The sequence below is a fragment of the Mustela nivalis genome (genome assembly GCF_964662115.1).
Source record: "Mustela nivalis genome assembly, chromosome: 7".
Taxonomy (NCBI): Eukaryota; Metazoa; Chordata; class Mammalia; order Carnivora; family Mustelidae; genus Mustela; species Mustela nivalis.
In genome coordinates, this window is record NC_139026.1 from 91,061,272 (window position 1) to 91,074,642 (window position 13,371).

The 13,371-nt window shown below is 45.1% G+C and overlaps 1 protein-coding gene and 1 long non-coding RNA gene across 7 annotated transcripts; one reads left to right on the forward strand and one right to left on the reverse strand.

The window, feature by feature from the left end:
* Positions 1-512: 512 nt before the first annotated feature.
* ATP5MC2 (ATP synthase membrane subunit c locus 2) lies at positions 513-7,872 on the reverse strand. Of its 6 annotated transcripts, none has more exons than XM_082741568.1 (5): positions 7,779-7,872; positions 4,300-4,369; positions 3,039-3,128; positions 2,312-2,505; positions 513-775 (listed from the first exon to the last, which is right to left on the reverse strand). In XM_082741568.1, exons 2-5 carry the CDS (start codon positions 4,336-4,338, stop codon positions 661-663), a joined length of 438 nt encoding a protein of 145 aa, XP_082597694.1. In that variant the 5' UTR covers positions 4,339-4,369; positions 7,779-7,872; the 3' UTR covers positions 513-660. The 6 variants fall into 6 exon arrangements, with proteins under 6 accessions (XP_082597694.1, XP_082597691.1, XP_082597696.1 ...); XM_082741565.1 differs by lacking the exon at positions 7,779-7,872 and adding an exon at positions 7,306-7,590 and having other exon boundaries at positions 3,039-3,123; positions 4,296-4,369; XM_082741570.1 differs by lacking the exon at positions 7,779-7,872 and adding an exon at positions 7,306-7,416.
* LOC309869828 lies at positions 7,574-8,940 on the forward strand. The gene is made up of 2 exons (XR_014314363.1): positions 7,574-7,693; positions 8,390-8,940. It is a non-coding gene; the product is annotated as an uncharacterized lncRNA (long non-coding RNA).
* The last annotated feature ends 4,431 nt before the right edge of the window (positions 8,941-13,371 follow it).

A 13,371-nucleotide genomic window follows, 5' to 3' on the forward strand; every position in this document is an offset into this window, starting at 1 on the left:
AATGACAATACCACTTTGGGTAGAGTGTATGGTGTATGGGAATAATAAAAGATAAAATCTGAGAAAGCTGAGGTCAGACTGTGTTTGAATTGGTAAATGACAAAACTTGTCTCATACTTAAGGATTAATCTGGCAGTGGTAGATAGAAGTAAATGCTAGAAGGAGGAGACTGGAGGCGAGACCTGTTAAAAGTTTATTGCAGTAGGCCAAGTGGATGGCAATGAAGGCCTGAGCCAGGAGAGTAGCAGGGAAAATAGCCATTCGTCAAAATTTTAAGCCAGTCCTGTTTGTTTCTATGGACTCAATTCTCCAAGGTAACAGGCCATCCCAGGTGAAAATTATTAAAAATGATTGCTAATTTGAATAAAGCTTTCCTGACACAGAGCATGAAGAACAAGTGACCCCACACTCATGCTGAGTTTAGAACTGTCACCACCCACCAGGCCTTATACTTTCACCAAGGCACTCAGCCAACCATGGAGAACAAATATACACAGGAGACACAAGAAAGCTCTTATTAATACAGTATTTATTTGTCTTCCCTCTGTCAAACCCTGAGCCAACCACTTTCCCCAGGCTGCCTGGGGAGGTATAGGAAAAGGATTATACAGGGCAGACGAGACACGGGAGAAAGACCTATGGGAGGTGGAGACGGCTCCTTCACATGGCGAAGAGGATGAGAAAGGCCACCATCAGGCAAAAGAGCCCCATGGCCTCCGAGAGGGCAAAGCCCAGAATGGCGTAGGAGAAGAGCTGTTGCTTCAGAGAGGGATTCCTGGGAGAAGGGGAGGAGAAAAGACTGAATTTCTAGTCCACACAAAGAAAAAGACAAACACCAAAGGTGGGCTCAGGGAAAACTCATCTCCCCAAGCTCATCTTAGGCAATGCGTCTCTCGGGGCGACGTCACCATGCCCCAATTCTTGCCTGATATATCAAGGGCTCTACAGAGACTGAATGACAGCAGCGGACAATCCAAAATTCTGTAACAAGACCCATTACCTCCTCCTCCAGTGGATCACCCATAGCATAACTTAAGACCTCCGGGCCTGGACATTTAACTACCTAGGCTCCAACCAGAATGGAAGAGGTATCCACAGTGACAGAGTCTGTGTTTTGAAACTGGAAGCAGCAGAACCCCAAAATACAAAATGTGTAAAAACCAAATCACAATGGTAAAAAAGGTGGGGATTTTAAAGGCTTGACTGGTCTCCCTTTATTCTTTAAGATGGTCTCTGGGCATACTTCAAAACCCTAGGACTTTATGGACCCCAACTAGAAAAACCCCATTCCAGAGGACAAGGGAGCCAGGGGGACAAACTACTTTCTTTCATTTCAAGTCAAAGATCTGGGGCTTTAAGAAGCTACAAATGGTCTGTGGGGTTTAGAAACAAAATGGGATTAAAAACTCCCAATTTTGGAAGTCAATATATAATTTCTATTTCCCTTATTCGGTCCCCTCTGGAAGCCTTGATCAACGAGGTAAAGTAACACCAACTTCCAAAAGAATTGTGAACACAGGCTTATTTCATATAAATCCTAAAAAACAAACCTATTTCCTCAAAGGCATTAAGAGAACTTGCAGGACTCTAGAGGATTAATTTAGTTTTAACGTGAGTTGCCCAGGGTTGGTGGAGACCAAATAGTCCCCAGTGTCAGAAAGCTGTGGGGCTGACTGCAAAGGCAGTTTTCCCAGGAGTGATGGGGTGGGGGTAGGGGGGAATTCCCAGGGATAGGGGAAAAGCAGCAACCAAGCCACGATGCTGACTTGAGGCGCTAGACCAGTGGTAGCCAACTTTCTCTGTCAAGAGCCAGACAGTAAATATTGTAGCTGTTATGGGTCACATATGGTGTCTGTGGCCCTCTTTTTTTCATGACACTTTAAGGATTAAGATCCATTGTTAGCTCAGTTATACAAAGACCAAGGGATAGCCCAGGTATGGCCCGCCTGCTTTGGTTTGCTGACTTCGGCTCTAAACCAAAGCTTTTGAATGGAATTTTCCAATATGGTAGCCACTGGACACATGTGGCTATCTAGCCACATTATAAATACACAAAATTTAAACTTTATGTACTGTTAGTTACTTAAATATTTATTTTAAATAATCTCTAAATCCAACATGGGGCTCAAACTCATGACACCAAGAGCCACAAGCCCTATCAACTAAGCCAACCAGGAATCCCTAGTTAATAAAAATTTAAATTCAAATAACCACAGGTGGCTACTGTATAGGACGGTATGCCTCAAGATCCCCAGGTATTTCTGCCCATACCTCTGGAAACATATGAGAGCCAATGGAGGGCCCATCTTACCTGGCATAACCAATGATGAGGCTCCCAAACACAGTCCCAATTCCAGCCCCAGAACCAGCCACCCCTACCGTGGCAGCCCCAGCCCCAATGAACTTGGCTGCTGTATCGATGTCCCTTGAAATGGCGCTGGTTTGGAAGCTTCGGGTGGGAATAAGTGAGGTCAGGGGACGTGGGGCTGCCAAGATGCTGAGGCCCTGTGAAGAAGATGCCAGTAAAAGATAAAGATTTTAAGAAATCCCCTTTTTTGCTTTGGTAACTTTGTGCCATGTAAACCCTTTATGCTATGACATTCTATGGCTTCTCCTCCAAACAAAAACTTTTTATTCCCTGGAAAATACACTAAAATGTTGCCAAGCAGAACTTTTTCATGCAAGAGGTGAACATCAAATACCTTCAAGATTCAGGTATGGTCTAAAAGGGTAAGACTTAAACCGCAGCCTGTTCTTGGTACCCTGAAATCATCGGGATAAAATGCCACCAGCTGAAGTCAGTAAATTAGGTCAGGTAATGGTAGTCAGCAGCAACACACATGAGCATGTGCTGCCAGCAGCAAAAGCTGGAACACTAATCATATGTGGTATCAACTGTCCTCCACCTTCACCTAAAGCCAGTGGCCTCATTCCTTCATTAACTTCGTCTGTGATGATTGTCCTCAGCACTCCCCCTACTGGCGCTGCCAGGTAGCCCTTTTCACCCTTCACCCCGAAAACCACAGGCCCAATCTGACCTTATAAGGTGCCTCATCTGTCAGTGTCTCGGGTGGTTTTAGCACCACTGCAGACAGTGATCGGCTCAACAGCTGAGAGGTGCTCCTGACCTAAAGGGAACAACACATAGGCAAGAGAGTCAAGGAAGTTGTGGAGAAGTTGTCACATGGATGCCCCATTCATTCACTTGAGGGTAAATCAGAATCTTGGATCATTCTTTTACATTCAGCAAACAAAGAACCATTCGAGTTCTCTTGCTTCTCAGGCTTCTCCTCTATTTTAAGGGAAGAAACCTACTTCCTTTCAGACCACAAGGTATTGCCATTGTGTTCAAAATTTACCCCGTTTTATAGCCCTTTCTGACTAACTCCAAGCAAAAGCGGACAACCTGGTGGTTACCAGCCAGTTTTAGTCAGAGAGATCCAGATTCTAATCTAAGCTCTATTTCAGCCTTGTGATCTTAGGACAAGTAACTTAAATCTTTCTAGACCTGCCTTCTCATCTATCAAACTGAAAGGCGGTAACTCAGGATTGATGTGAGAAGTAAAAGAGATTATGCACACAAATTAGTATACCCAGTGTTCCATCCATCAATGGTACCCATGAATAGTGCCACCCCTTTTCACTTATGGATGTATGAACCAGTTGCCTCCACCATCTAATAATCTGTAATGTCTGGGACGCCTGGGTGGTACAGCCAGTTAAGCATCCAACTTTTGTTTTCAGCTCAAGTCATGATCCCTGCATTAGGCTCCCCATTTGTGGAGAGTTGAGATTCTCTCTCCCTCTTCCTCTGTCCCTCCCACTTGTTTTCTCTCTCTTTCCCTCTAAAATAAATAGTAAATCTTTTTTTAAAAAAATAATCCACAATTTCTTCCACTCTGTTGCTTTTGAATCATATGTTTTTTCCAATGTGTATTTACATGTGATTTAACTTGCCATTCAAATTTCAGCTCTGGAGGGAACTCAGGACTATGGCTCTCTAACACTCAGGGAAAGATCCTATACAGTTGGGTTCCAGTTTACAGGAACACAGTTTTAGGATAGAAATAACCTGATCTTAGTCTAGATTCTCATTTTCACTCTTCTAATATGGTTGGATGAAGAGATTTAACTGGCTTCCAAGGGATCTGAGACGGGAGGTGTCTAGTAAGCATTCACTCTCTGTTGTCAGGCTAACATAGCAAAGGACCTTCCCCCAGCCCAACTGTGAAGACCAAGGTGTGGCAAGGAAGAAACAAGATCCCCCTACTTAACTGTTCCAGAAAGGCAGGCACTCACCAAGAACGGGGTGGAGACGAACTTTGCACAGGCGTACATTTTCAGGGAATGAGGGGCTGTGGCAGGAGAGCTGAAAATTACAGAAGTAGAATTGTAAACGTTGTCCTTATTCATCAAAGGAGATCTTAATTAGCAGAAAAGGTGCTCTGGAAAATTTAAATGGCCCAGAGAGCAGAGTGAATGACCTCAAGTCATCAGCAGAGATGCAATCAAAACCTTAAAGTCAAGATTTCCTCCACACAGTTTCTAAGATTTCCTTATAATCAAGTGACTCCCACTAGTCTGTACAAGTAGCCACTTGGTCTCAACTTTAAGACCTGTACTCATTTCCACAGCTTGTAAGTTGGTGTCTCCAGAGAAGTTCCTGTGTCCTCAGCCTAAATCTTCCTCAGTTTCTATTCAAAAGGAACTCTTCTAGGGGCGCTTGGGTGGCCCAGTGGGTTAAAGCCTCTCTCTTCTGCTCCGGTCATGATCCCAGGGTCCTGGGATCAAGATCCACATCGGGCTCTCTGCTCAGCAGGGAGCCTGCTTTCTCCTCTCTCTGCCTGCCTGTTTGCCTACTTGTGATCTGTCTGTCAAATAAATTAAAAAAAAAAAAAAAAGAAAGAAAAACCAAAAAAAAACAAACACAAAACAAAAGGAACTCTTCTAAGATTTCATTGTCCAAGATCGAAACAGTTGCCCTTTAAAGACTCTTAAGAGTTGTTTGTTGAAGGATTTCCAATCTCTTTTTACTGAACCTAGTTACCTGGAAGTTATCGGGTTCCTCAAAACACTTCAATTTCCTACATTAATTAACAGAGTGAGGCAGATCAGTGAGGAATCCTCCCATTATCCTAGTTAGCCATGATTGTTAAAGTATTCATTTTCACCACCACCCAAGTGGCATTCAATTTTGTATGCTTGAGATCTAAAACAATGCTGACACCCTACAGATTCCCTAAGTTTGCAGAAATGAAGTTATTTAAGAGAAGAGTGGTTGAGTTAAAGACCTACAGAAAGATTTCCCTGAGAGGCCCACAAGAACTAGTTACTTGAGGGTAGGGATGATCTATATATTAAAAATGCATATTCAAAAAAACCAAATAAAATAAATGCATATTCGAAAAATTTTGCATACTCGGGTCCCACTTTAGACTGTCCTGATCATGATCTCTGGGTATAAGGCCCAAGTGTCCTATTACTTCAAACAAGCTTCTCAAGTGATTGTCAGGTACACTGAGAGCAAGGTCTTAAAACCACTAACGATGGTAGTGGTAGAGTCAGGACTTGCCATTTTCTCACACTTAAGTTAATGCTTCCTAATATGCTACAGGTTGAAATACTCAGGGGTTACTTAAAACCTGTTAAATAACACTTCCTTAAATGAGCTGTACTCAAAATTTTTCCACATACCCTTCTGAATCCAGAATCAGTCACTTTTAGATTAATCGGTGGCTTCAACTCTTGTCCTGTCTCCAACTGCCCATACATAACTCTAACCCAATTTTGCGGCAGACTATAAAGGTTTTCTTTGGTCAAAATCCAAAAATTTCCCTAAAGCTTAAAAAAAAGGAGGACTAGGGGTGGGGTGCTGGGTGAATCAGTCAGTTGAGTGCTCCACTCTTGGTCTGGGTTCAAGTCAGTATTTCAGGGTCATGGGACTGAGCCCCACAAGGGGCTCTGAGCTCAGGGATGAGTCTGCTTGAGATTCTTTTCCTCTTCCTCTCACTCCCCACCCATGCTCTAATAAATAAAATCTTTAAAAGAAAAAAAAAAAAGAGAGAGAGAGAGCCAAACTCTGTAGAGAATCTAAATGTCCATCAACAGATGAATGGATAAAGGAAATGTATATATATATATACAATGGAATACTATGCAGCCATCAAAAGAAATGAAATCTTGCCTTTTACAACCACGTGAATGGAATTAGAGGGTATTATGCTGAGCGAAGTAAGTCAATCAGAGAAAGACAATTATATGATCTTCCTGATATGAAGAATTTGAGAGGTTAACGTGGGGGGGGGGTTGGGGAATAGGGAAGGAAAAAATGAAACAAGATGGGATCAGGAGGGAGACAAACCGTAAGAGACTCTTAATCTCACAAAACAGGGTTGCTGGAGGAAGGGGGACAGGGAGAGGGTGGGTGGGTTATGGACACTGGGGAGGGTATGTGCTATGATGAGTGCTGTGAAGTGTGTAAACGTGGCGATTTACAGACCTGTACCCCTGGGACTAATAATACATTATATGTTAATAAAAAATAAAAAATTAAAATAAAAAAAGAGCACTAGGCACCTGGCTGACTGTCAGTATGGCATGCAACTCCTGGATTTTGAGTTCGAGCCCCACCTTGGGTGTAGAGTTTGCTTAAAATGTAATAAATAAATAAGTAAATAAATACTGTCTGTTTTCCCCCTAAGGCAATTACACTTCAACATCATCATACAGAACATAGTTGTAGGGTGTAAATTAAGTAACATGTAGAGTTTAATGTGGTGCTGACATGTAACAAACCCACAACAAAGGGTGGCAATTAAGTGCATTAAGTGCTGATGTCTCCACTGGTCACCTAACCGCGGCAAGTCTGCAGTTGTTAGCCTACAACACTCCAGACAACAGCATCATCCAGAATCAGTGGGCCTAAATCATCACAGTTTTATTCTTCCGTGATCAGTCAGAGTTAGAGAGGGCTGTTGACTTAACTACTCCTTTCCTTAAACCTTCTTTTCCCTCACAAGAGGAGAGTCTGGGGACTCAGTATACCCTTGACAGAAAAGCTGGCAGGAGAAGACCACCGATGGGCCCCCCACGACTCTTTCAGGCCTGCTGCCTTTAATAGAAAACCTTGCTATTAGCCCACCACTTCCGTTTTTTCCAACTTCTCTTGGATGGAGGAAGAGAACGGTATTGAAAGACAACCAATGGTTCCAAAGAAACTGGTTTCTCTTCTCTGCCACAGCTTTCCTAGGCCACGGTTTGAATGGAGAGGGTGTTTTGGCTTTGTTCTATCATGTCCACGATTACTTTTAAAAGACTATCAGCTATCTCCACTGCTTGAGGCAGCTGAGGTCCTGAGGCCAAGTCTGGAGGTTGCCCGATAAGGAGACAACGAGTCAGGATAAGAAGAAAAAACTGAAACAGGAAGGGAGAGTACGGGGTTTGTAACAACTCTGAATAGACAAGAGGGAGAAAAGAACCTCTGCAGGAACCGCGTGGAACAGGTGAAAAGAGCGTTCTGGGATTTGACTTTCGCCAGCTCCAGAGCGCTCTTCCCTCCCCCGTCCCACGAGACATCCAAGATGGCGCCAGGCCCGCGCGGTTGGAGGTCACAGGCACGCGGAAGGGGCAGCCCTAAGGCGCGGGAATACCAGGAACATGGGAGGGCGTGAGGACCAGGGTGGGCGCATGCAAGGTAAGGGCCTCAAAGGACTCGTGCGAGGTAGGGTGTTCCGCGCGCGTGCGCGGCGCATCGCGGGCGCGAGGGCCCAAAGCCTTACCTGCTCCCAGGGCCGAGGAGACAGAGAGGGCGGGGGGAGGGTCGAGGGGGGCGGGAAGAGCAAAAGGGAGGCTCAGCGCATGCGCGGCCCGGACCAACGAGACGCTCTGCTAAGGATAGAGTGATTGCAACGTTGAGGGTCGGCCCAGGCGCAATAGCGCCGCCTGCCAGCTTTGTGGCGGCATTCGGCCAGTTGCTCCACCTGGTGTTTGAGAGGAGAAACTTCAGGCAGAGCCGACCCTGTGCAGAAATGAGGACGACCTTCCAGTGTAAACCGATCCGTAACGTGGCCTGCGGTTTGGTCGGCTCAGCGTTTGGGATCGTGTACCCTTTCCCAGCATGTGCAGTCACATTGCCAACCCCAACCTCCCAACCCCCCCCCCACACCAGAAATTCAGTGTTAAATAACATACATCGAGATGGGGGGGGGGGGTCCTGTGCCCAAAATGTAGCAGAAGGAAAATTAAAAGTCATGGCACTCCTGCCTTCTGTCGCCCAGGGACCCTGACCTTATGGACTGGAAACCCGTTCAGTGGGCGAATAGTGAGCAAAATGCCCCAGCTGCCTGTGGTGGCCTCACCTTTATTTCCCTCTCTCTCTTTCTTATTCTAGTGATCAGCCAGAATGAGGAAACCAGCATCACCGAACCAGAAGATAGGGGCTAATGATGATTGTGACTCAAGCGCCCTGACACTAAGCCTTCTCTCCGGAGTCCTGAGACAGTCAAGGAATAGTGGGCACCAGGGACCTGTAGTGAGGTTGTGAGGTCACCGCAGGCATGCCCCTGCCTCTGCCCAGACTCCATCTGTGGGAGTTGAGATAAGCCGTCCTCCCACGAGGTGCTCTCATGGAAGCCCTTCGGCTTCTCCTTCGTGCCCTTTGGCTCTTCCTTTCCCGGATGGAAAGCAGTGGGGGTGGGGGAATCCTGGCCCTCATCCCAACATCTAGGCCTCTTTGTCTCCCAAGACAGGCGGCGAGCCGCTCCGTTGGAAGGAAGGCGACAAGGCCTATCCACTTCCCCTCCTGTCCAAATCCCAGCCATCCAGGCATCGTGCTTGAACGCGGCTCGAGAAGGACAGGGAAAGCTCACCAAACCCCCATAAAAAATAAAAAATAAAAAGAAAGCCGCGGCTGTAAATAAAGCCAAATCCGCCACCCTCTGAGGGGCCGTTTGTCCTCCCCTCCTTGGCCCCGTCCTTCCCGCCGCCCCCTCCCGGCTCCCGGGCCCCGCGGCGCCCCGGCCCCGAGCTCCTCCATTTAATCGGATTTGGGAGAAGGGGAGGATAAATCACGGCAGCAGCTTTACGGTCCCGGAGGAGAGGCGAGCCGCAGCCAGGCACACCCCGGCCGGCGATAAAAACCGCCGCTGAAAGCCCACGGAGCAATTTCCCGGGACCCCGAGCGACGCCATTACAGGAATGTAATTTTGCCCGGATGAGGCCCCGAGTTTAATTATCCTCGCGGAGGAATTTCAATGCGGCCAATCCATCTTGCAGGCGGGCGGCAGAGGGATTTATATGGGCCCGTTATTTCACACCGATCCTCCATCTGCATTTTTATGGCCCTGAGCTCCTGAAAGGGAGGGGAAGGAGTGGGGAGAAATCGGAGACGCGGGTGAGGAGAGAAGGGTGGGGGACCTCCCGCCTTTCCTAAATCCACGATTCCAGCTCGGTGAGGATTCTCGCTGGTTTCCCGGAAATTCCCCAATATCCCTTCAGTTCCAGTTGTTGACTCGAGGTGGGGAGGGGGGTGGAATAGGTGAAGAAAGGAGCTGGGATCGTTGGGAGGCAATCAACAGGTATTTACCAAGTACCAAGCGGTGCCAGGCAGGTATAAGGTGCTGAGGGGGAAAGGGAAGCCGGGCGGGCAAGGATATCCCCTAAGGGCCCCGCACACCCCGGCTCTCCCGCACACCCGCCCTCCGAATTCCTTTCAGCTCTCGGCTTCGCGGCCTCCCAGGCAAAAAAAGTCGGCAGTTCTTAGGCGCCACCGCCAAACCGCTGTAGCTGTTTGTTGCGACAGTTTAGACCCCCCTCTTGGATATCACGAACTATCCCAAAGGAGGATTGGAGAAGGGGCCCCCAAGGAAGCTGAACTTGTTAAAGACTGTGGCGTTTAATTCTCTCTTACCCCCTTCCCCCATTCGGTGCTGGGCTCTGGAGTCACACCAGCCTGGGTTCCTAGATCGCTGTGACCTTGGGGAAGCTGTTTAACCCCTCTAAATCGATTTCTTGCTATGCACATTTGGAGTAATAATAGTGCTTACCCCACAGCGAATATTGGGATAATATATGTGAAGCTTTTAGCAAAGTACTTGGAACTCAGTGAGAGTTCAATAAATGATAGTAATAATAATACCAGTTATTGTTATTGTTGCGATTATCATTACAGCTGAAAGCATTGCAATTTGGATTCTGCACTGCTTCCTGGAGACTTGATTGGAAGATCCCTACAGTGGTATCTCCTGAGACTCAACTATGACATACTGAACTTTTTCACCCTCATAAATCATGCAAAACAGGTTCTTTGACAGGTCGTGGATAGAGAGCTCTGTGGGGGAGGACTGGAGTGGGGGAGGCTGGCTATTGTGGCCAGGCCTGAAGTCAGAAATTAAATCAGTAGGGGAACAGTGAGATTGCAAAAACTGGCTAAGGTATGTGAGAGAGGGGTGAATTGGAAGACAGCAAAAGAGAGTTAGCGAAGGGCCTTAGGGATCTTTTTGACTTGGTTTGGGAAAGGCCCCTTCCACATCAGCGAGGGAAAACTAGGATCCAGGAAGGAAAGGGTGTGGAGCCAGACTATCCTTTCCAATCAATCCCTTTCTTTTCCTACCAGACCATGTAACAAGGCTGGCCTGATTGGCCAGTTTTTCTAATGACTGTTAGTGGCACATTCTCACTGGTTAGCAGCCTCCCGGCACAGTGGTGACGGAGAAATGAGATTGATCTTTTCTTTCTTAGGATTGGTTAACAGCCCTCAGGGGGGCCAGAGACTCATTTTAATTGACTGGATAGGCTAGGAGGGAGGTCCAGCACCTCTCATACAGAAATTCTGAGTGTTCTTTTCCATAAAGGTCAAGAAGAGTCTTGATTGGCTTATGCATGTTTGTCTCTGGACGGGAAACAATAGCTTAGAAAAGAAAAATCAAAAGAATCATGCAGGCGTGCTACAATTCAGTTTGAAACCCCAAACAGAGAGATGGATTCTCAGAAACATAAGAAGGATAAAAAGAGAGAGTAGGACACAGAGAAATGCAAAGGAAAAAAATTGTCAGAGAGAAGAGGAAGGGTTTGAATAATTTATTTTTCACTCCTGATGGCTTAAGATGAGGCTACTTTATGATGTGTTTTGCTAGATGCACATGTCACCAGGACGTGACATAGAAAGAACAGCTGTCCTGGAAACAGGAAACTGGGAGTCTAGTCCCAGCCTTGCTACTAATGACCTGAATTAACTTTGCAAGTTACTTCATATCTCAAAACTCCAATTTCCTCACTTGGAAAAATCAGGGAGAAAAGTAGGTGATTTTTAAGGTTCTCTCCAGGGTTAACCTTCTAGGATATTCTTTCTTTCTGTTAAACAGGTACTTGTGTACAAGTTGGAGTGTGAAGACACTGCCAATAAGAACTATTTTTTTAAAGTGGTGGTTTTTTATTTTTTATTTATTTTTATTTTTTTAACTAATCTCTACATCTAATGTGGGCCTCAAACTCATGACCCCAGGATCAAGAGTCGAATGGTCTTCTGACTCAGCCAGTCAGGGAACTCAACAAGGATTCTTCTTAAGTCTTGAGCTCTATTTGGGATTGTTAATTTCAAGCACCTGGGGATGATGGGCACTGACTGATGGATTTCCTACTTCTCTTGCTAAATCAATTCCCCAGAAGAGCAGGACTGTGAGCCATCAATAAACCTGCCTATTCCTGGAGGAAGAAAACTCTAGATGGAGGGAGGGAAAGTATCGTTAGTATCCAGGCTTTTGAGGGAGGGACCAGTGGGAAAGTTGGTGGCAAGACAGCCAAATTTTTGCTGGAGAAGAACCTAGATTCCTTTGAATTTTATGATAAATTTGTATAGGACCTACATATGTATCTAGAAGCTATGATTAAGTATCTGTGTAAACATAGATTTGGTGCATGCCTTTTGGTAGCTCCCCAGCCAAGGAACACACACAGACAACACAGAAAATAAAAGTCTTTGTGATATAATGTGGGGTGCCTGGGTGGCTCACTTGTCAGGCATCTGTCTTTGGCTCAGGTCATGATCCTAGGGTCTTGGGATCATGTCCTTTCTGAGTGGCAAGACTGCTTTTCACCCTCTGCCTCTACCCTTCCTCCCCACTCATGCTTTCTTTCTCTCTCTCACATAAAGTCTAAAAAAAAAAAAGTTATTGTGGTATAATGTGAAGAGCTAAGGACACAAACTAGAGACCTGAATCTATAGTTTGTAATACTGATAATTAGATAAATGACTTAGAAGAAAAAAAATCATTTTACTTCTCTAAACTTCAATTTTCTTAGCTGCAAAGTGTAGAAAAGCCACTAGATGACTAATTAAGTTCTTTTTCAGCTTTAAATATAAATAGCATAGCTTTCTCCTTTTTGGTTTGCCCTAGTTTCCTGTGACTTCAAGTAATCAATCAGCATTTATTGAATATCTACTATGTGTAAGGTATTGTGCTTCATACCATGAATGGGAATAAAAAGGGGGGAAAGCATAATCCCTTGTCTTCATAAATTCATAATCAGTAAGAAAGACAAGTGCATATATAGCTATAATATGCAGCAAGATTAAATAAGTTATTTGGGTAATAGGAGTTGAGGAAGCAGTATGAATTCCATCTAGAATGATCAAGGGGACACTGTGATTAAAGTAGATTTTTTTCTTCTTTTAAAAAAGTATGAAATAGGGACGCCTGGGTGGCTCAGTCGGTTGAGCACCTGCCTTCTGCTCAGGTCATGATTCCAGGGTCCTGGGATCAAGCCCCAAGTCAGCCTCCCTGCTTAGCTGGGGAGATTGAACCTCCGCTTCCTTTCCCTATGCCCCTGCTTTTGTATCTCTCTCGCTCACTCTCTCAAATAAATAAAATCTTTAAAAAAAATTTTTTTTAAAGTATGAAACATTTGAATCACATGAAAGAATGCAAGTAACATATATTATTTACTCAACAGATCATTATTGCTATCTTATTATGTGTGAAGCAATGTTCCAGGCACCTGAAACACAGATGTGGACAAAATAAGACAAAATCCTTACTTTCCATGAGATGCTTGGCTGGCTCAGTTGGTAGACCATGTGACTCCGATCTTGGGATTATGAGTTTGAGCCCCCACATTGGGAATAGTTTACTTAAAAAAAAAAAAAAAAAGGAAAAGGAAAAGAAATACATTATCAATGCCACCGAGAGGCCCCACATACTTTTCTCTTACAGTAGCCTCTGAATTTTATGTTTATCATTTCAAGATTTTTCTTCCTAATTTTGGCATATATTATTTATTTAACTCCCCTCTTTTTCCTTTATTTTTACCATGCTAAGAAAGATGTAATATCATTTGTAGACTCCCTTTGCTTCCTCTTTTCATTCAATATTATCT